The 24,578-nt window shown below is 36.8% G+C and overlaps 1 protein-coding gene across 1 annotated transcript in view; it reads left to right on the plus strand.

The window, feature by feature from the left end:
* C3H12orf50 (chromosome 3 C12orf50 homolog) overlaps window positions 1–24,578 on the plus strand; it is a 39,612-nt gene that overhangs the window by 5,407 nt on the left and 9,627 nt on the right. The window contains exons 3-7 of the mRNA XM_053583358.1: window positions 20–140; window positions 14,812–14,970; window positions 15,986–16,063; window positions 16,145–16,258; window positions 19,292–19,393. Coding sequence (XP_053439333.1) covers window positions 20–140; window positions 14,812–14,970; window positions 15,986–16,063; window positions 16,145–16,258; window positions 19,292–19,393 — 574 coding nt within the window. The remainder of the gene's footprint in view (window positions 1–19; window positions 141–14,811; window positions 14,971–15,985; window positions 16,064–16,144; window positions 16,259–19,291; window positions 19,394–24,578) is intronic.

Genomic DNA, 24,578 nt, shown 5'->3' on the forward strand with positions numbered 1-24,578 from the left:
CCCCACCTCCTTTGTCTAGCAAAACTGCAGCATTTCATGCTTCTGGGAAACTCAACCTCTTGGTTGTGTGAAGATTAGTTGTATCTTTTATCACAGCAAACCTCGAAATATCAATGGATTATTTTTGCCACCAAGTAGCAGTGAGTATATATTTTTTCAATAATGTGGGCGTGCCATATTATAATCTGGTTTTGGAGTAGTAGCACAGAATGACATATTAAATAAAGTATGATAAGGTGAGCAATGCCGGTGGCTGATTTGGGATGATCTGGTCATGAATCATGAGATAAAGCTTAGAATGAGCAAAGCAGCTAACAAGATGAAGTAACCAAAGAAAAATTTCTCCAGCTATTTGTGTCTAAAATGTTTTTTTTTTCATCTGAAAGGTGAGATGGCCACTGACTTAAGTAGAAGGAGATCCCAGCAGAGCATTACACAGATGGAGCCAAGGTCAGAGGTCTTGACCTCACTGCTGCTCCCTGTGATGTGTGGAAACCTATATCATAGGTGGGGAGAGCAAGGGCATGCTCTGGGTTACAGACTTCTGCTGCTAGCAGAGAGCCCCATACTGTGGTTCCTCCTGAGACTTCAGTTGTGGAGAAAGTGCAATCCTGTTACTACCAAAGCTGTGGCACTATTCAGTCTTAACTAAATGATACTAAGACACTACTATGTGGTAAACCTGAATGTAGGTCCTGGGAAGGGTAGAGGGAAACCTTGCAGAAGAAGTTAGTGCTGTTAGGTTTCCATGTTGCTGTAGTTAATCTATTGCTATGCCCACCAAATTTCTCTGCTCAAATGGTTCTGGAAATGAACCTATAGGATGTGTATCCTTTGGAAGTTGAAAATTCAGATCCAAATAAAACCCGATGACTTAAGTCAAACAGATGACTTAAAATTGGGTTTCCCAGTAACATTTTCTGGAAAACTCTGGCCTTATAGGATGTATTACATGTATATAGGATGTATCATGTGGGACCAAAAATACCTTGATCAATGTTTCTCTTCCTCACAAGACATCCATCACTTAGGATGAAGGTCATAACTAGTTTTGTTTTCATCACTGCTTTGCACAGTGTCAGGAACACAGAAGCTCAGTAAAAGTGGATGTCTGGATAGAGGAATGAGGGATGGATGGTGACTTATGAAAGGGAACCTAACTAGGATGAAAGTTATTACACCTACTTAGAGATTAACTTGGCCCCTTCAGTTTACAGGTACTATAATGTTATTTCATGAAGAATGTTGCACTGAATTATTTACATCTAGTTACTAGCTTGTTCCTAGTAGTCAACGGGCAAGTTATTCTATTCCAGGACTAGAGGAAAACAAAGAGTGCATCTCCTGGACAGGAAGAGCAGGGCTATTATTGGGCCTCCCTACTCTAAGACATGCCCTTGGCTAAGTGCTGTAGCATAAAGTTTATTATGTTCACATTAAGTCCATGCACATGTTTTGGATTCCCAAGGCTAGTTTTATTGTCTTTTATTCCTGTTTGTGTCATGAACATACAAGAAACCATCTCGCAAAGTGACTCACTGATATACCTGTTCAGTCCTTTTCACTCACTCCCCTCTGACCCTCCATTATCAGTATAATGCTTTATCTACTTCTCCAACTTTTGCTCATATTCATATGCTAACCTGAGAGTAGTTTTCCAGTGAAGACCCTCCTTCTCCTGTAAGCACTTTTCCCAGCCCTCAAGTGCTGCTGGACTTGGAGGCGAGATGGGAAGATTCCTTGGTCCTCATTGTCAATTTCAGATTGCTTTGTGGCATTTCTCTCTAAAATCATCCAGCTTGAATCTCATCCCAACAGAGTATATCACTTTTATCCCTTCATGTTATTTTTTGCTTTTGCCTACATCCATCTAGGTCCTTCTTCCTTGTTTACAAATATGAAGTCCTGCTTTGTCACCCTAGCAGTCCTCCCATGTCAATTCTGGTGACTTCAATGGATGAGTATCTGACCTACCCATCACCTTAGCCTCTCTTCCTTTAAGTCTTCCTTTGACCTTTACCTCCCCTCATTTCCACCCCTCTTCCTTAGTCATAGCATTTAGCTCATTAGCATTTAGAGAATGTTAGTTACCTATTTTCCTATTTCAGTGCTTTCAGAACCATCATTTAAATAATTCTTTAAAACCACAGAGACTTATAATTCATTAATTCTATTAATTCTACCATCATTTCACAATACCTCAACCTCTTGATATTTTTTGTCACCCTTTACAAGGTAACATTTCCTTTGCCACACCCTCCACTTTCTTGCCACTCTCTGACTTCAGTGTTCTTGCCAGCCGACTGTAACACTGTTTAAACTCAACTTTCCACCTGCTCTGTGCCTGCATCCATGACAGCTAAGCATGGCTGCAGGAAATGCACAACGATGCCTATTGGGTTAAATTTATGACCACAGACTTCAAAGGAGTCCTCAATGCTGACTGACAGCCGCACTACATGGTACACCCCCATTCACCCCTATTCTGTTATTTGACACTTCCTTCCCTCTTCTTAAACCTCCAATACCTCCTCTTCCTTTCTGAGGATAACCTCATGTCTTATTAACTGAGAAACTTTTAAGTAATGAGCACTTCCACAGATTACCATCATTACATCTACCCACCAGCTAGCATCTGTACTAGCTTCTTCCCCACTCTTACCATAAATGAATTATCTATCCTGCTAAGCCTATCCTTCCGCTTGGTATTACCCTCTTTTCTACTCAAAAACACTGATTCACCAGTTCTTCCTTATCTCTTCTACATAATCATTTTTACTCTTATTGAATTATTCCTGTCTTCATATGAACATGCATCTCTCTCTAAAATTATTATAAAAATTCTTTCTCTTGATTCATTCTCTTGTAAAATGCCACCCTTATCTTATTCCTATCACAGTAGTTCCCTTTGAAGTGGGTATTTTTGCTGTCACTAAATTTTCCCCTTCCTTCCTTCCTTCCTTCCTTCCTTCCTTCCTTCCTTCCTTCCTTCCTTCCTTCCTTCCTTCCTTCCCTCCCTCCCTCCCTCCCTCCCTCCCTCCTTCCTTCCTTCCTTCCTCTCTTTCTTTACTTTTTTTTGTTAGGGAAAGGGTCTCACTCTGTTGTCCAGGCTAAAGTGCAGTAATGCCACCACATCTCATGGCAAATGCAAACTCCTGGCCTCAACGGATCCTCCTTCCTCAACCTCCCAAGTAGGTAGGACTATATAGGCGTATACAGCCGTGCTTTCCTTTTTTTCTAAATAGAGACAGTGTCTCACTATGTTGCTCAGGTTGTTCTCCAACTTCTCTCCTTAAGTGATCCTCATGACTCAGACTCTAAAAGTGCTAAAATTATGGGTGTGAACCACCACCACTGCCGTCAGCCTCCCTTCCATTCTTTTCATTCCCATGCTGATCAGTCTTTTTTACCCCTTTCAGTTAGTGATATAAACATTGCTAAATTTAGTAGTCAAGTCTCAGTCCTTAAAAAACTAGAATCGTTGGCAGGATTTGACACACTCGATCACCCTTCCTTCTTGACACAATTCTCTTATCTTTCCAGGACATCACTTTCTGTTCATTTTCCTCTTACTTTCTTAGTGTTCTGTTATTGCACTCCCTTGTTGGTTTTCCCTCATTCCTCCAACCTTTTACATGTGCAGTGTTCTAGAAGTTTGTCCTTGGTTCTCTCTTTCCTCTTTCTCTGTCTACTGCTCTAGTAGTAATCTTATCAAGACTTACGACTTTGAATATGATCCACATGTCAATGACTCCCACATTTACACATCCATTCCAGACCTCTCCCTTGAACTTCAGATCATTATATTCAACTTCCGAATTGAACTCTTAACTTGAATAGCTAATAGATATTTCACACTTACATGTTCAAAGCTAAAACTCATCATTTTACTCCTATACTCTCAAACCTACTACATCCCTAGCTCTTAATGTCTTGTTTTGATAGAAACTCCATTCTTGTAGTTGCTTAGGTCATTGGAATCATCCTCAAATTTTCTTTTTCTCTCATATTCCACATCCCATCCATACCAAATTCGTATTAACTCCTAATATTTATATAAAATCTGACTTTTCTCATCTCTACCATTCCCACATGGGCCAAGCCATCATTATCATGTCGTGACTGGATAATTGTAGTAATCTAACAGATTTCTCTGCCTTAATTCTTGCCCATGTCTGCTCAAACCACAGCAACCAGAGGGATATACCTTACAGACTAATCAGAAGCCTCCTCTTCACTCAAAATCCTCCATTATCCTTCATTTCATGCAGACAAGTGAGAGTGAAACAAGTGACTCCTCTGATATGATGCCCTGTTAGCTCTCTGAATTTATCTCCTATACTCCTATACTTGCTGGCCCTACTCCAACCAATTTTTTTCTTTCTTTTCCTAGCATGTGCTAGCATGCTCCTGTTTGGGGGGGGCTCCACAAGAAATGCTCTTCCCTCAGTATCTTTATGGCTAACTCCTTTATTTCTTCAAATCCTTCCTCAAAGACACTTTTTAATAAGGTCTATTGTGAATACCCTATTTGAAATGCAGTCAGCCTTTCCACCAGCCCTTCTACACACTTGCAGCCTTTCTTATCTCTCTGTACTTTCTTTTTGCCCTATCTCCTATGGCTTTCTCAGATACAGTATGATGTACTTGTTTGTTATGTCTATTGTTTGTTGTCTTACCCCTCCCTATAGAATTCAAGGTTCATTAAAGCAAGAACTTTTATTTTGTTTCCTGATAAGCCTCAAGCACCTAACATAGACCAGTAGTGTCATCTCTCACATAGTGGCCAGTTCTACCCCGGGAAGTCCTAGATGGTGCTTTTTCATGTTAAACCCATAGCTATTTTCCCTCTGCCCAAACACAACCATCTATCTACACTTTAGGAAAAAGGATTCAATTTCCAGACTGTGGGTAAACCGCCAGGCTCAGCTGAAATACGTATTGGGCTATTGCATCACATATTCTGTTGGAAATATTTCAGTATCTCAGAAGATATAATTTGATTCTTGGTAGATCTAGTATTTCCTACAGTATTTGCACCAAGGCTCACATTAGCCAAAACTAGAACCCTAAATCTTTTCTCCTTAGACAAAGATCATAAAGTAACACCTTTATGAAAGATCTACCTCTTTGTCTTTCTGTAAATGCCTATGATTACTTGACAAAATCAGGATGAGATTACTACAAACTATTTGGTAGCAAAATTTAACTGGCCAAATATCGGTTCATATATAGCACTATGCAATTTGGGTGTAATTATTTCTCTTGGGTTAAAATAAGATAAAATTTAGACATTTAAGTGTGCAACCTGTAAAAATTCCTAGGACCTTTGCTTAATGAGTTGAGACCTCACCTAGTCCATGTGAAGTAGGTAAGTTGGAGCTATCGCAGTACTATCTAGAAATCACCAGCTGTGCCCTTCCAGTATGAGGTGCTTACCAAAAGCATTCTTTTTATTAAATGATTTGCCATTGTATATTATCTTTAAGCACTAAGAGCAATTATCAGCAATCTTGCATTTTTTTTGTCTGACAATCTAAAACATCCAGTTAGCCTTTTCTTGCAAGTTAAACTTTAACATGCTGGCAAATTAAGAACAGTTTTAGACTCTTGAAAAATATTTAAAAATTTCATTTAATAATCTCTCTGGTTTCTCCAAGTTTAAAAGCAAATAGCTGCTAAACCAATTGAGAATGCTAGCAAAACATAATTCAGTTGATATTTACTATAATTATATGAGTTCTCTAGGCATTTCTCAGTACAGCTGTATTTTCTCAGCAAGCATGGTAGGTATGTATTTTTTCGCCCATGGAAGAAGTTAGTGTACTCTGTTAGAAAACTGTTGTTTAAAAAACTGTGTAAATTTGGCTGAGGAAAAATTTATTCCAAATACAGTAGCTTGAATATTGAAACAACTGTCCCTCTCTCCTTGGCCAGTTGCCATAGTAGGCTATAATGAACAATTGAATGGGATAATCTGATTTTTATTTATTGTTTTAGTGATGACATGGGCAACTGATTATTTTAGTGTTTTAGTGATGATGTGGGCAACTGATTATTAATAAAGTATAATAAGATATATTATTATACTTTAAATAACCCTTTGTTCGGTTCTCTTTAGAAAGTCTAGCATAAAGGAATATGTGTATACAATGTGATATTTATTCTAAGTCTTGTAAAACGATTTGCTAATATTTGTTTTTAAATAGTTTTAATGCACACGTTGACTTGAATATTTGATATAGTACAACACAAACTGGTTGTTTGTGTATAGAGGTAACACATAAAGTTAGATGCTTGATAATGGTTATAAAGAAAAAATTTCTTCAAATCAGTTCTTTCCTCTTTGGGGAAATTGGAGAGGAGTTAAATAACTACTATAATCCACAAAACAGTGGGCCATGGAACAATTTGTTTGGATAGGGAAACTCTTTCTCCTGGCTGGACAGAGTCTGTTCTTATCCAACATCCAAAGAGTAAAAGGATGTTAGTTCTTCAGGTTTTCATATTTGTTAGTTGTGTCTGAGTCCTCCACGACTTGCTTTTTAGAACTATATAAACTGGAAATTTAATTATTTTTTTTAAAGTGAAGTGGGATTATAAGAAAGTAGAAAATCTTATATCCAGTATTTTTGAGCAATCTCTGATATTTTCTATGTGGCAGCACTATGTTGAGTGCTTTTCATGTCCAATTTTGTTAAATCATCACAAATACAGGCGAAAGAGATACAGTTAGTATGGCCATTTTAGAGGTTAGATACAGTTAGTATGGCCATCTTAGGCAAGATAACACCTCACATGAGTGTTGGTTGTTGAATTCATAGTTCTGTCTGGCTGTAAAACTATCTCAAACAAAAGAACCCAAACAAAGATGGCAGTTAAAATACACTACAATATCTTTCAATGTTTCAGTGGCTCATTCAGGAGACTTCTTAATTTACTTTCTGCATTTCAAGGGACTAATACTATTCCACCCTACTTCATGGGATTCCTTTCAAAGCTATTAAAGATTTTTACCCCCTTTTCTCCTTTAATCAACAGGAAGGAGTGGGCTCCTTCTAATGTTTCTGAATCATATCTATTTCCACAAAATAAGGCTTCTTTCTCTTTCTCAATTTCCCACTTTTATTTCTGGAAATTGTCCCCTTAATCACCAAAAGCTCAATAGCCCAGGTTACTCACCTGGTGATTGCGTCACCCTGAAGTTCCCAATTCTGGTTCTACATTAGAATTATCTGGGGGAGCTTAAAAGAAAACAACCAAAAAACCGAAACAGTTCTCAGTCACCAACTAGACCACCAGTTTTACTGATGCTTGAGTGTATTTTGTCTTCCACTTCCAACTTTTTCTTAAGAAATTTTTTAATATACAGAAAAGTCATAAGAATAGGTCAATAAACAGCCAAGCCCTCAATGTACTTTTCACATGTTATTTAATATTTAACAATATTTTGCATCTTTGCTTTCTCTTTTCCCTTCATAGTATGTATTATATATTAATATAGATGGATATAATATGCAATTACATATTTATCTTTTTTGGGGGGAACTATTTCAGAGTTAGTTGCATATATCTTGACACCTTATTCCTAAATACATAGAATATGCCTCCTAAGTTTAAGAATATTCTCCTAAATAGTCACATCAAAAAAAAAGTCACACCAATAGACTATCACTTGTAAAAAATTTAAAGTTAATGTATTATTACCTGTGTCTAATATTTAATCCATATCAAATTTTCCTAATTGTTCAATAATACTTATGATAGCAGTGCTTCCCGAAATTTATTAGGCATAATAATCACCTGATGATCTTGTTTAAATCGTAATCTGATTTAGTATTTCTGGGCTGGGGCCTGAAGTTCTCAATTCTTTTTTTAAATTTGTATTTTTAATTATCACAATGGTTGGATATCTTTATAGGGTATATATGCTGTTCTGATACTGGCATAAAATGAGACTTAATCAAATCAGGGTAATTGCAGTGTCCATCACCTCAGGCATTTAACATTTCTTTGTGTTAGGAAAATTCCAATTCCACTCTTTTGGTTATTTTAAAGTGTACTCTAATTGTTGATTATAGTGACTTTTGTTGTGCTAACAAATATTATTCATTCTATCTATCTAACTATATTTTTGCTTCATGAATGATCTCGACTTTATCCCCCCTGCCCTCTACCCTTCCCATCCTCTGAGGATCATCATTCTACTGCCTCAATGAGATTGTTTTTAATATTTATTCCCACATATGAGTGAGAACATGTAAGATTTGCCTTTCTGTGTTTGACTTATTTCACTTAACATAATGTTCTCCAGTTCCATCCATTGCGTTGCAAAGGGCAAGATTTCATTTTTGTTTGTGGCTATATAATGTTCAGAAGTGTTTATGTGCCATATTTTCTTTACCCGTCCTTCCATTGATGGACACCTAAGTTGATTCCAAATCTTTGCTCTTGTGAATAGTGCTGCAGTAGGCATTGTGTGCATATCTTTTTGACATACTGAATTTTCTCCTCTCAGATACTTAAAAGCAGTGCGATTACTGGGTCATATGGAAAAACTATTTTTAGGTTTTTGAGTAACTCCCATACTGTTCTCCATAGTGGTTGAACTAATTAATTTACAGTCCCGTCAACAGTGTGTGAGGGTTTCCCCTTTCCTCACATCTTCACCAGCATTTGTTATTATTGCTCTTTGATAAAAAGCTATTTTAACTGGGGTGATATCTCATTGTAGATTTGATTTTCCTTTCTCTGAGGACTTACGATGTTGAGCATTATTTCATATATTTGTTGGTCATTTGTATGTCCTCTTGAGAAATATCTTAATTTCTTTTTTTTTTTTTTTTGTAGAGACAGAGTCTCACTTTATGGCCCTCGGTAGAGTGCCGTGGCCTCACACAGCTCACAGCAACCTCCAACTCATGGGCTTAAGCGATTCTCTTGCCTCAGCCTCCCAAGTAGCTGGGACTACAGGCGCCTGCCACAATGCCCGGCTATTTTCTGGTTGTTTTGCATTTTGGTCGGGGCCGGGTTTGAACCCGCCGCCCTTGGTATATGGGGCCGGCGCCCTACCGACTGAGCCACAGGCGCCGCCCATATCTTAATTTCTTAATCAGGCCATTTGATTTTTTTCCCATTGAGTTGTGGAGCTCCTTATGTATTCCAGTTATTAAACCCTCGTCAGATGTCTAATTTGCAAATATTTTCTCCCATTCTGTAGATTTTCTCTTCACTTTATTGACTTTTTCTCTGTTATGTAGAAGCTTTGTAGCTTGATGTGAACCCATCTGTCCCATTTTTCTTTGGTCACCTGTGATTTGGGCATGTTACTCAGGAAGTCCCTGCTCAAATCAAAGTCCCAAAGCATTTCCTCAACATTTTCTTTTAGTAGTTTCATTTTTCAAGTATTTGATTTAAGTCTTTAATCCATTTATGTTTGATTTCAGAAATGGGGTCTGGTTTTCACAGCAACATTTATTGAATAAATTGTCCTTTCTTCACTGTATGTTCTTGGTAACTTTGTTAAAGATAAGATCACTAAAAATGTGTGGATTTACTTCCCTATTCTGTTCCATTGGTTTATGTATCTGTGTTTATGGTAGTTTGCTGTTTTGGTTACTATAGCTCTGTAGTATAATTTGAAGTCAGGTATTGTTTCCTTCAGTTTGATTCTTTTTTGCTGAGAATGGCTTTGGTTATTCTGGGTCTTTTGTGGTTCCATGTAAATCTTAGGATTTTTTTTTTTTCTATTTCTGTGAAGAATGTCTTTGATGGAGATTGCATTGAATCTGTAGATTACTTTGGGTGGCAAGGACATTTTAACAATATTGATTCTTCCGATCTGTGACCATGGAATATCTTTCCATTTTTTTGTGTGTGTTCTCTTCAATTTCTTTTATTGATGTTTTTACAGTTTTCATTATGGAGATCTTAAACTCTGTAATGAGTTCGGCTATAGTTTGATTAAGTTTATTCCTAGGTATTTTATTTTTTTGAAGCTATGGTAAATGGGATTACTCTCGTGGTTTCCTCTTCAGGTTGTTTACTATTGGCTTAAAGAAATGCTACTGATTTTTGTGTGTTGCTTTGTATCCTACAACTTTACTGAGTTTATCAGTTCTAATAATTTTAGGGTGGAAGCTCTAGGTTTCTCTAAGTATTTCTGTAACAAAATATTTTCTGTAACAAAAATAATTTGACTTTTTTTTTTCCAATTTGGATGCTGTTTATTTCTTTCTCTTGCCTGATTTCTTTAGCTAGAACTTCCAGTTATATCGAGCAACAGTGGTGAAAGTGGGCAATGTGGAGCAAGGATGTCTTGCTTGTCGTGCTCCACATTGAGGAAAAGCTTTCAGTTTCCCCCCGTTCAGTATGATATTAGCTGTGGGATTATCCTATCTGGCTTTTTATCATTTTGAGGTATGTTCCTTCTATACCCAGTTTTTTGAGAGTTTTATCACGTAGGGATGTTGAATTGCATTGAATGCTTTTTTAGCATCAATTGCAATGATCATGTGGCTGCATTATAATTAAAATTTGTGTTCATCAAAAACACTATTAAAAGAGTAGAAAATAAGCCACAGGAGAGGATCTTTGCAGCACACGAACTTATTTGATTCCAAGAAAACACTCAATGTTTGAATACAAATCAACGAAGGACAGAGAACTTGATGGAATAAGTTTTTGTTTCAGCACTGCTGACTTCTTGAACTGGATGGTTCTTTGTTGTGAGGCTCTAATCTACATGCTGTAAGTTGTTTGGCAGCATTTTTAACCTCTACCCACCAGAAGGCAGTTGTAACAACCAAAAGCACATCCAAAGATTGTCAAATATCTTATAGGAGGCAGGGAGTAAAATCGTCTCTGGTTGAGAAACACTGTCATAGGACAATGAACAGAAGGTTCAAACAGGCATTTGAAAAGGAGGAAATCCAAATAAGCAAATGAAAATGCAATAAGCAAATGAAAAGATGATCAGTCTTATTAATAATTGGGAAAATGCCTATGGAAACTGATTTAGGGGTATGAGACACATCTTATCTTGGAAAAAATTGGAAATTTTAGCAATTGTTAGTGAAGATAAGGAGCATTGACAATTGTTATGCACTGTAGGTAGATATATAAACTGCTCCAAGCACTTTGAAAAACAGTCTATCATTGTCTCATCCAGTTAAAACTATATATAACTTAGGACCATGCAATTCCACGTGTGAACCATATATCCTAGAGGAATACATTCACATGTGCATCTGAATACATGTTCAAGAATGGACACAGCAGCATTATTTTTAATGGCCAAAGGCTAGAAGCAATTCAAATGTGCAAACATTCATTCAATGGAATACAGTGTTGAGAACAAATAAGGGAAATATCCAAGTAAGGATGTATTTCACAGATAAAATATTGAATGAAAGGGGGCACAAAGGAATACATTCTGCTTTATTCCATATAAAATGTTTGAAAATAATCAAAATTAAGCTTTATATTTTAGTGACGCATACTTAGTAGTGAAACCTTAGGAAAAACCAAAAAGTTGTTATCATAAGTCAGGGTGAAGATACCTATTATAGGTATGGAGAAAGAAAGTGGTATAAACTAGAGAATACACTAGGATGCTGTTATTTTGTGATTTAATTGTTGGCTTTGTGATTCTGATTATATTATACATTTTATAATACTCTTCTGTGTGTGCTTGTGTATTTCACAATTTGAAAAAGGTAATAAATATTTCAAAAAACTCTTCTTTATTAAAAAATCTTTTCCTTCTTTAAAACTATTTTCATTTTACTTTCTTAACATATTTTTATCCTAATATAATACTTTCATATTTGAATGAGTTCATTGCTCATCTATTAAAATTAATATAGTAAAAATATACATATTTAAATGTTTATTTTCTACGATAATAAGGGTCTACAGTATGCAGATTTATGGACTTTAATGTACTTCTTTTTTTTTTAATTTATATTTTAGAGGCAGGGTCTTGCTTTATCATCCAGCTGGACTGCAGTGGTGCAATCAGAGCTCCCTGCAACCTTGAACTCCTGGGTTCAAATGGTCCTCCAACCTCAGTCTCCCAAGTAGCTAAAACTATAGGTGCACACCATCATAGCCAGCTAATTTCCTTTTTTTTTTTTTTTTAATAAAGGCAGAGTCATGCTATGTTCCCCGGACTGGTCTTCCAAAGTGTTGGCATTACAGGTGTGAGCCATTGTGCATGGCCCCTAACACACTTCTTTAACACCTCACTGTAGGATGGGGTTTTTAATACAATTATTATTGGTGTATAATTTATTAAAACAACATAATCACATTATAAACTTTGATAATTATTGCACATCAAAGAATTTTGTTGGCAAGGTATCTTTTAATGAGATATGAGTACTGATCAAAATTATTCTCATCTGTTTATGAGACATATATTACTGCTATGGTTTGAATGTTTGTATGTCTCTAAACTATGTTGAATGTGCATGGGATCAAGGCCCTTCTAAAAGAGCCTTCATATAGAGTTGGCCTTTTTGCTCTTTTACTCTTCTGCTTCCTGCCACGTGAGGACACAGCATATGTCCCTTCCAAGGACACAGTAATAAGGTTACATCTTGGAAGCACAGAGGCCTCATCAAACACAAAACCTACCAGAGCTTTAACCTTGGACTTCTCAGCCTCCAGAACTGTTAGAAATAATGAGTTTTAAAAAATATCATAACAAATCTCAGGTATTTTGTTTATAGAAGCACAAATGAACTAAGACAACTGCTAAAAACTAATGTCCAAAAAACTAGCATGTCATTCTAACATTTGCTAAGATAGTTAGAAGATAGTTAACATTTATTAAGCTGAAATGAATATTCATTTCAATGAGAAGATTTCATAACGTTTATTTTTTTCCCAAGCACAAGGATAATGAAATATATTTTCCATGCAAAATATTATATACATTAAATAACATACAGTGGTAACAACAATGCAGTGTAGGTTTCCAGGCAAACAGACTCTGTCATAGAAATATACATAATATTCATAATGTTATTTAACAAAATAACATTTTAGCTATCTCAGGAAATAGCATTATATTGCAAGAAAATCATTTCAAAATTTTATCAGTGAGTTTTATTTAGGATATCATGAATAATTTGAAAACCCATGAATGATTCCACTTGCATTAAAAAATTATGACTGCAGAATAACTTTCAAAATGGTGTTGTGAAGAAGTCCATGGTCTTGCTCCCTGGCGAAAGTTGGTGAAAATTACCTGTTAAAAAAATAATTTTTTCAAATCTCTAGAAACTGTCCTAAGGGCAAATGATAGCAAATAGAACAGCAAATCTATGTATGGTATTTGAGCCAGCAGCCATTCACTACTCCCCTACAGTTCAGTCTGACAGAAGCTTTCTGAGGGCTGCAGCCAAGATGATAATACCTTCTTGGGAGCAGCAGGGTAATGACATTTCTCATCCTCTTCAAATCCCATGTCCATGTTGCTAGAGCTCTGCTTTTCAGGCAAGTGGGGCAGAGAGGGCTGGATCTTTCTTCTACCCAGCCGCATCATAGGGCAGAAATTATATCCCAGGTGCTGCAGGGTGAGAATAATGACACCTAATTAGCCTTGCTTCATGGAACATTGGGTGGAGTTTTCAGGCCGGGAGACACAAGCCACAAAGACCCTCATCCAGCTCCATGCTGGTAGAAACAGGGCTGTCACTCCAAGGGAAGTCTCTACTCTAAGCTCAGTTCTTGCTCTCGCACAGGGAGAGAAGCGGGCTGTTAGAGTAGACAACTCTGAAGCTTTCTCCTTTTTTTTTGTTTTTGTTTTTTGGGGGTTGTTTTTATGTTTTTTGTTTGTTTTTCGAGGTAGAGCCTCACCCTGTTGCTGCAGTATAGAGTACCCTGGTGTTATATATAGCTCACAGCAACCTCAAAGTCCTGGGCTCAAGGGATCCTCTTGCCTTAACCTTGCAAATAGCTGGGGTTACAGGTGTGTCCCCCCCCCCCCATGCAGCTAATTTTCTTTATTTTAGTAGAGATGGTCTAACTCTTGCTCAGGCTGGCCTCAAATTCATGAGATCAAGTAATCTATCCACTTTGGCCTGCCAGAGTGCTATAATTACAAGTGTGAGTCACTGTGCCTGGCCAACTTTGAAGCTCTCAAAAAGAGAACTGAATTTATTTGGTATAGAACAGTACTTCTATCCAAGTACTTACCAGGCCTGACCCTGCTTAGCTTCTGTGAGAGGCTGATAATCTGTATGGGAACAACAAACTAAACTGTAAACCAGCTGGAAGTTTACCAAAACGGAAGAAAGAAAAGAACTTTTTAGAAATTGGAGCAAACTTGAAAGATTGACATCAAATATGACTTCTGCAAAGGAGTCAGAACTTAACTGGCTCAAGCTATGGAGCAATTTATATCCAAGTGCATCGAGGAAAACAATAGATCAATAAACCAGCAAGTAATGGAGGTTAGCATCTGATACATTACCCAATAGAAGTGGACAGCTTAACAGAGAAACCAGGGAAAAGTGGCAGAGAGAGCCCTGCTAAAGCTACGGTCATCCCAGGGTAACTGTGGACATGCCTACCCTTGAGAAAGGAAAAGAAGCTATACATTGCGGGAGAAAATAGATTTCACTGAGTATAATCCATCTACAGAAAAGGAGGAGGCAACAGAATGCCTTTGGGATGGCTCTGAAGTTAGACTTAGCAGACAAAGATATAAAGTGGTGATTATAATATGTCCAAAGATGTAAAGAACATCATGCTTAGAGAAGTAAAAGAAGGTCTGATGACAAAGTTGCATTTTCTCTGTAGATATCACGCTACAGAAAGAAAATCAGGAAGGAACTCCACCCCCGACCCAGAGTCAGGAACCTCTGAAACCTCAGGAAAATATTTCACGACCCATTCACCATCCTTTAGTTTTAAAAACTAACTTTGAGGAAGAAGAGGAGGAAGTAGATGAACAAAACGGTTAGTAAACCTTTTTTCAGATTTCTCAAAAACCTCGCGATATTCTCTATCTATGTGTTAAACTAGTAGAGGTTTATGGTGTAGTACATAGGACAGATTTGGATAAAAAATAACTTTAATTTCATTAAATTTGTTCTAATTTATTCTATATGTAGATAGGTACATCATTTGGATTGGAAGGTTTTTGTTGTATCTGGTTGGGAGATAGCTCAAGCTTAAACACGTACAAGTACTTGTAGAGATACTAGTAACATCTCTTACGTATGTGCAATAACTTTCTAAAACACACTGATGAACATGTGTTTCTGTTTATCTACGTATTTATGAAATAAACAAATTAAATAAACAAATTTAATAATTTATTAAATAAGTAAATTAAATGTTTCACATTTAATCCTTGAAGTTACAGAAATCTGTAGAGGAGTGTGTAATTTATAAAGCACTGTCATCTGTGTTATCTGAGGTAATCTTCCTAAGAGTATGAACAGGGTTAGGACCTAGGAGTTTTGCATCTTAAATCCACCCTTTTCCTCTGATCTCATCACAGCACAGTGATGCCAGTTAAGTGTGTACCAACAAGATAAACCTGCAGAAAAATAAACTCTCACTCTGTCTTTACCTTGGAATGTTCTGTGGGCTGCAGGCCACTATAGTTCCTATGCTTCGAATGCATAGGACTTATTCCTTTTTTCTGTCTTCTGCTGTTCTGTGGCCCATGCCTACACATGGCTGCAAACACAAGACCTCAATGTGTGAGTCTATACCTCCAGCTTCTCCCTTCGAAATACATATTATGAGTTATTGCTTTTCTCTTGACTGAGTTATTTCTAATTATTCCTAATACTTACAATGTAGAGATTGTAAACATTTATAGTATGCAAAATGATTGATTTTAAAAATTAAAAAAAAATGTTTCATCTATGAGAACAATATTTGGGATTTTTCTTTCTGGTTTATAAATTTTCAGATTATTTGGCTTTGGGACAATTTAATTTAAAAAAAATATATCCTATAGATGCTTCTAGTTTATGGACAAAGACTCCCGAAGAAATTGAAGAAAAAAGAGCAATAAAGGAGATGTGTTATAAATCAGGTAAGAAATCAAGTATCTGTGGATTTTCTAGTACTTCATGTGGTAAATATACTAACCAAAGCTTTTCTTGTGGGAGATTAGGTGAATACTACAGATTTCATACTCCTCCAGATATTTCATCATCAAAAAGCATAGCTCCTACAGCAGAAAAAGAGTTAGAAAAGCCTTTGGAAAACGGCAGTGAATTGCAAGAAGGTAAGACATTAAAAGGCAGCATTCAGAGTGATGTATAAGAGATACCTGGTATAAGAGGCTGTGAATTATTAAAAAGTAATAGAGTAAAATCGTAAATAATACATCAGACTTGAGGGTGGGAAGGAAGTGTTTGTATTGAGTGACCCAAATTTCATATGAAAAGCTCCTTCAATGAGATTGCATTTTTCTAGAGAAGCCACAAAATGAACAGATTTCATAAAGACATGATGACACTACCCACCTCAAGCAGTAATCCCGTAAATAATTTGCTTTTACAATTTTATTTGTATTCGAAATAATAGCCCTGTGTAAGAGGTCTAGGCCTTTCTTTCTGAATAGAAAAACAAACAAACAAACAAACAAAACTTAGCCCAAGAAGAATTAAAGGGCAATCACGGAATGATGCTAGTGGAAGAACTCCCTTCACTAAATGAGCATCTTGTGTGAACCAGGCTATTTCAAGGGTGATGAGGGTGGACAAATCAAGACTCCACTTTTCATGGAATTTACCATTCTGTAAATCTGATTTTACTATTGGAAAACATTTTGCCTTAGAAGGCAAGATAAGAAGATCAGTGTATTCCAGATATAAAACCAGAAACTCAGAGAAAATCTGTGGGTGCCAGGAGTTTATATAGTTCTCTTGTCCTTGAAATGAGCTTAAAGATGAATTTTGCAGGAGTAGAAGAGATTGGAATTTATTCCTGCTCCTCCAGAAAAAAAAGAGAGAGATTTGGGAAAGTGTCCTAGGTTCAAAATGAGCATGGGAAGTACAGGATGGAGTATTTGAACTGTCTGTATGAGGCAAACTATTTAAACATAGGGCAGCAGGTGGCAGCAACACACCATCCCATGGAGAAAAATCTGCAAGACTTAATGGGAATACCCTTCTCGGGAAGAACACTGCAGGCCTGCACTACTTAGACAAGAGGAAACAAAAAATAAGCAACAATAAAAATGTTAGCAGTGAATAGTAAAAAGGGCAGATTATAAAGACAATTATATGTACTTTTCCTTGGTATTATGCTTTTAAATCTTTTTATTTCTAAGTAGTTTCAGTTAATACCTTATACACCTTTCACCCAGATTTCCCTCAAATGTTAGCATCTTAACCATGTTCTCACTCATTCTCTCTTCGGATACATTGTTATTATTATTTTCTGAACTGTGTGAGAGTAAGTTGCAGACATCATGCCCATTTGCTATTCCACAATTGTAGTATCAATACCCACATCAGGAAATTACCACTGATAGAATATTGTTTACAGCCTTTCCCTCCACGAATGTTATCAGTTATGCTATTAATGTCTTCTGGTGCCGGCCCCATATGCTGAGGGTGGCGGGTTCAAGCCCAGCCCCGGCCAAACTGCCAAAAAAAAAAAAAATAGCCGGGCTTTGTGGCCGGCGCCTGTAGTCCCAGCTGCTCAGGAGGCTGAGGCAAGAGAATCACGTAAGCCCAAGAGCTGGAGGTTGCTGTGAGCTGTGTGATGCCACGGCACTCTACCGAGGGCGGTACAGTGAGACTCTGTCTCTACAAAAAAAAAAAAAAGTCTTCTATACCAAAATGAGTCCCCTACCCCATGCAAGTCTGATCCAGAATTTTACATTGTCATGTCTTTTATTCTGCTTTTACCTATTTGTTTTAGAAGAAAATTATCCAGAGACTTATATAAGGAAAACTGAGAAAATAATTTAATTTTCATAGTGTAATTAGCATATTGTGGTCAGTAGTGATTCTTATACTTTTTACTCAATGGCTAATGGTAAACAGCTAAAAGAAATATTACAAAAATTTGGGGGGTCCCACCCGGGGGGCAGGGTCTGCTAAGACCTGTGGATCTGGCAGTGACCGACTGAAGAAATATAAAGTTAGAAACGACAAGAAAGAAAGAGACAAGAGACACAGGATAGAATTTTTAAAGGTGGGAACTCAGGGGACCACCGCCCATTTGTGGGGTTCCAGTAATGGCACAGAATGTGTCTGTTCCATTCAGCTTTTATTGATGGCTATTTGCTCAGAGGGTAAGCTGAGGGAGGGAAGAAAGATACCAGCAGTTTCTCTGAGTGAGGATCTCAGCTCCGATTGTTTTTATAATCATTAACTTTAAGGGTCTGAGCAGCCTTGAGAAATATGGAACTTGAGCCTTGTGTGGGGGTGACCTCCTGTCTGAGGTCACACATGTGGATTCCTAGGGAGGGGTTAGACTCCAGTAGTTCCCTGTGGAGTAAAACACCACTGGTGGCAATCTCCTCTGAAGAATCGGTGGGAGAAAGGAATTTTCCTCTCATCACCACCACAGAGGGTCTTCCTCTGTAATAAGGGACATAAGCCCCCCTGCCCATATTTCAGGGCTCAAGCAGTTCCCTTGATCTCTGCCCAAGCCAGATGCAAATCTCCACAATGGGTATCTGCTTTGTCTGTTTACTGGGCAGGAAATTGCCTAGTTGATGTATATCTTTCAGGGCCTTGCCACAGCATCTTCTATGGCCATTATTCCTCCAGAGTGTTCACAGATCCAGGAGGGGTGTTTGTAAGCTGTATCCCTGATAGGCCAGAGTTCTAGGAAAAGCAGGAAACTTGCTCAGATAAGAAATTTAGCAGCAGCTGGTTTAAAGGCAAACTAGCTGACTTTTCTTTGTTCCAACTCACTCAGGTTACTTTTTCATTTTTCCCCTTTTTCTGGGGCTGTTTTCCCTCACCAAGAATGGAGTCTTTGGTCCCCATTCTGCCTGCAAAAATTCATTGTATGAAAACACATCAAACAAACTAAAATATATTATACACATACAATAGAGCTTTAAATTGCCATTTGATAAATAATCCAAATAGAAGAATGTACATTCTTGCTCCTCTGTTAGCAATTGACAAATTTGCTTAAAAGGCATATATTTATAAATTTGTCATTCTTCAGATCTCTGTGCAAAGAATACTTACATTAATTGGTAAGCTTTTTAGTTTCATACTAAATTCTATCATGAACTTCTTATTTAAGCTTATAATAGTTTCCAGAATGCCTTTCTTATCATTTATAGGGGATGGTCTTACAGTTCCAACAAAATATAGCCTTGAAAGGCAAGGTGAGATAAAGACATCCCTGGATAGGAAACCAAGGACTGACATTGCTGAAAATGGAGGTGAGTTATTTTATTACCAGAAGTAAGTTAAATTATTATTGATTGATTCTTAATACATCACTGTATTTATGAGTTTGAACTTCCTCTCATGCATAATTTTTTTTTATCTGTTTCACTTTTAACCTAGGGATTATAAATACATCACAAAATCAGATGCTTTCAGAGGCTAATATATTTACCAAACACTACGTGTGAATTTGTACTCATTGTGCAAGATTTTTCATTTTCTGAAGTTTTTATGAGAAATCTGGTATATGTGTGTGCCTCTGTGTGTGTGTAGAGAACTTGAGTTCAGGCCTTGAATCTGGGAATCAAGAAAGTGCTATAATATTCTATAACGGAGCTATTAACAGAAGAGACAATAAATCCTTTGAGTAAGTCTCTGTTAAGGCAGCTATGTACAAATGTATGTATTATTTGTGCCAAGGCATAACATCCAATTGTGTGTAACTGCTTAAACATTTTGAACTGCATTTTAGCAGAAACATTTTAGAAAATTCATCCTTTCACAGAAAATTCTAATATTTTCTTTTAAAAACAAGTAGACTTTTTTGAGGAGGAAAAAGTGTGTGGTTGGGTGGGAAGAACATGTGTGGAAAACAAGGAGATTGTCCTGAGCATATTGGCAATACTTCCTGCAGCCCCATTTTCAATCATTTTCCGTTGTCTACCATTTTTTTATCTGATGTCAATGTTAGTTTGTTCTTTCTTCTTCTTTCATATATTTGCAGCAATTTTAGACTAGCGGTCATTGTTTGGTCACCTTGAAGCAGCATGTTTCTCCCGGTGAAGGTTACACTGTCTATTACAACTGAGCAGAGAACAAAACTGGATCCCTTTAACCTGACGAGTTCTCATTATACATTTTGTTGAATATTACTAACTCATATTGTCTTTTTGGTTAATAAAAGATTATTTTCTTTTTTAAAATTCAGATTACTCTGAGGGTACAAATGATTAGGTTACATCATTTGTGTTTCTAAGATAAAGGTCAAGTTGTGGTTGAGTCCTTCATCCAGGGGGTACGCTGTACACCGTTACAATGTGCCCATCAGGTGAGAGCTCACCAGTCCCAAGGACTCCTCCCTTTCCCCTTTTCCTTCTCCCTCCTCCTTTCTTTCCCCTCCCCTCACTTGAGTATACTTGTGTTTTTCTCTCCTATGGGTTTGTAGTTATTTTTCTGTTGGTTTCATATTAGTATTGAGTACATTGGATATTTGCTTTTCCCTTCTTGTGATAATTTACTAATAAGAAAGTGTTTCAGCTCCATCCAGGTAAATACAAATTTGAAAAGTCTCCATCTTTTTAATGGCTGAATAGTATTCCATAGTGTGTGTGTGTGTGTACTGTTTTTGATCCATTTGTGGGTTAATGGGCATGTGGGTTCCTTCCACATCTTGGCAATTGTGAATTGAACTGCAATAAACATGTCTTTGGACTAAAATGATTTTATTTTTTCCCTTCTGGGCAGATGCCTAGTAATGGGATTGTGGGAAAAAAATGGAAGGTCTAAATTTAGCTCTTTGATACTTCTTTCCATACTTCTTTCCAAACATGCTATCATAGTTTTCACTCCCACCAGCTGTGTAAAAGTATGCTCTCCAGGTGGCACCTGTGGCTCAATGGGTAGGGCGCTGGCCCCATATAGGGTGACAGGTTCAAACCCAGGCTTGGCCAAACTGCAACCAAAAAAAAAAAAAAAATAGCCAGGTGTTGAGGCTGGCGCCTATAGTCCCAGCTACTTGGGAGGCTGAGGCAAGAGAATCGCCTGAGCCCGGAAGTTGGAGGTTGCTGTGAGCTGTGACACCATGGCACTCTACTGAGGGTGATGAAGTGAGACTCTGTCTCTAACAACAACAACAAAAAGTGTTCCCAGCTCTCTACATTCACTTCAGTATTTGCAGCTTTGGGACTTTGTGATGTGGGCTATTCTCACTGGGGTTAGGTTATATTTCAGGGTGGTTTTGATTTGCATTTCTCTTATGATTAGGGATGATGAGAATTTTTTCATACATTTGTTGGCCATTTGTCTGTGTTCCTCCTCAGAGAAGATTCTGTTCATATCTCTTGCCTAGTGATAGATGGGATTGTTTGCTCTTTTTTGTTGATTAATCAGAGTTCTCTATAGATTGTTGTTATCAGTCCTTTGTCAGATTTGTAACATGTAAATATCTTTTGCCATTCTGAAGGTTGTCTGTTTGCTTTGATTGTTAGACTTTTAGCTTAATTAATCTCATTTATGTTGATGTTGCCACTATTAACGCCATCTTCTTCATAAAATTTCTCCAGACTGATATCTTCTAGAGTTTTCCCCATGTTTTTCTCTATAATTTTTTTGTTTATTTTCTAAGAATGACCTGTTTTTATTTACTGATTTTTTATTAAATCGTAACCATGTATATTTATGTATGCAACATACTGATTTGATATACAACGAGGAATGCTTACATCAAACTGATTAACATGACCATCACCTCACTTATTTGTTGCAGTGAGATATTTATATTCTACTCTGAATAGTTTTGAAATACATTATCGCATAGTGCACAATGGGTGAGGTCCCACCAAATAACCTCCCTCTCTCTTCCCTTCCACTCTCCCTCCTTCTTTCTAGACTATATTTGTGTTTTATCTTTCATATGAATGTGTAGGTGATTATATATTAGTTTCATAATAGTATTGAGTACACTGGATACTTTTTTTCCATTCTTGAGATACTTTATTAAAAAGAATGTTTCAGGGTGGTGCCTGTGGCTCAAAGGGGTAGGGCACTGGTCCCATATGCCAGAGGTGGTGGGTTCAAGCCCAGCCCTGGCCAAAAAATGCAAAAAAAAAGAATGTTTCAGTTCCATCCATGTAAACATAAAAGATGTAAAGTCTCTATCCTTTTTTTTTTTTTTTATCATTTCATGTCTTAGATTTAAATCTAATAAAATATTATTTTCAACTGCTGCTAAACTGATACTTTCTATCAAAAATAAACTTTCTTTCATTTTGTGGCATCAGTAATATGTTTTCCACTTTGCGGGGGCCAAGAAAATATGAGATGTCAGTCCCCTTTCATTAGTCTGTCCAAGAATAGTGTTAGAGTAATAAGCTTGTTGAATCACTGTGCCGAGGGAATGTTAAGATTTTCCATCATCTAGGATACTGAGTTTCTAGCATATTAAGGCACATTGGTTTTCTAGGCATCATAATGTTATCTATGTTACTATATAGAAAAATCCCCTATATATATGAGAGCAACACAAACACACTTAGACCTCTGTATTGATAAAATATATTTAAAGGGAAGATGATCAAAAATTTAAATTATAACTAATGAATTAATAATATTCAATTTGAAGGAAAACACTTAGACATTCTCTTTAGTCTTAGTACTATTTTAATGTTTTATTAAGATTGGACTTTAATCACATCCACAAGTCTAAATTTTACATGTATTCGCATCCATATTTGTGGTACTACAGAATACTCCTGCTCTCCACGGCAGTAGTCCCCTCGCAATGATAACCACTACTCTGACCTCTATTACCAGAGGTTAACTTTGCATTTATTGACTTTTATTTAAGTGGAAATGTGCAGTGTGAATCTTTTAGTTTTGAATCTTTTACTTAACAATGTTAGTATGAGACTGATCTGTGCTGTTGATGGCTGCAGTGACAGTTTTTCATTGCTGGAAATATCTATATACAGTGTATGTGCATATGTATGTATGTGAGCACATGCTAAGTTAAATGCATGCACGTGTGTGCATATGTATGTATGTGAGCACACACTAAGTTAAATGCATGCACGTGCACGCATACAGAGAGTTGCTTCTCATTATTCCCAGTAGTTATGTTCTATAGGGTTCATGTGAACACTGAATTTGCAAATATTAAACCATTGCTCTTAGGGTAAATAAGTACACACACGTGCACACACACACACTACATGCATATACATATCTCACATAGATTGTTATCTTAAACCCTAGAAATTACTCATCCTGGTAGACTGTATTTTCTTTCATTTTACAAAAGAGAAAACAAGGTTCAGAAGTGTTAAGGCACGCTCTGAAGACCATCTTACTAACAAGCATCAGAGTTATGTTGCTTAAACTTTGGGGTGCTGCCCTCCACTGTCTCCATCCTCCAGTCATCTATATGAAAACTGAAACAAGAACACCCAGCATTGCCATGTTGGACCTCAGCTAGGAACGTGAGGGTCCAGCAACTCAAATATTTTACTGCTGTGCATGTTTGTGAAAAACCTCAAAAGCACCATGAATATCGTATGGTGGTTTGATGGACATTGTTGCCGTTTGGGGCTGTTATGAGCATTCTCGTAAGTGTCTTCTGAATGACATGTGTGGATGTTTTCTTTGGAGTAATCTTACTGTATATCTTTATCAACACTTAACTATTTTCACAGTCCTTTTAACTCTAGCCTTTCTGGTGGGTGGCTAGTAGTATCTTACTATAATTTTAATTGGTATTTTCTTGATGATTAATTCTGTGGAGCACCCTTTCATAAACTTAATTACCATTTCAATTTTTTTTTTTTGGTCAAATGTGTGGGGTTTTTGTCAAGTGTTTTTCAGTCTCTTTAGCCCATTTAAAATTATGTTTTCCTTATTGGTTACTCTAAACAAGTTCGCACACTTTCTGCTAATCTATCCTGTTCACTAATCCTCCTCCTTTCTATCCTTAAATCCACGTATTAAATTCTTAACTTCTTTTTGAACTCCGTATGGGTTTCCTACTTAAATTTCCAATTAATGTTCTATTTTTATATTAGTAATGTTATTTTTTCTAACTTTCTGTTTCATAATGCTTGGATCTTTTTCATTTTCCTCTGGATTTTACTCAATTATTCTCTGTATTATTATGACTTCTAATATTTTATTAGATGCTAGACATGAGGGCTAAAAAATTACATAGTGTGTATGAATGTTTTTCCACAGAGTAACGTTTCTTTCAGCAGGCAGCTAGATTATCAGCAGGCCGCCTTTATTCTATGGTTTTGACTTTATTAGGATAATGTAGCACATGAACTATTTTTTTCTCTCTCATTGAAGGTGTAGTTTTTAGTAGTAGGAGAGGCCCTTATTCCTCAAATGTTGCTTTTTTTAGGTTATCAGCTAAGAGCAAGGAGTGTTCACCAAGATCTTTCCACTCCAGTGAGTTTCCAATTCCAAATT

The sequence above is a fragment of the Nycticebus coucang genome, chromosome 3 (genome assembly GCF_027406575.1).
Source record: "Nycticebus coucang isolate mNycCou1 chromosome 3, mNycCou1.pri, whole genome shotgun sequence".
Classification (NCBI taxonomy): Eukaryota; Metazoa; Chordata; class Mammalia; order Primates; family Lorisidae; genus Nycticebus; species Nycticebus coucang.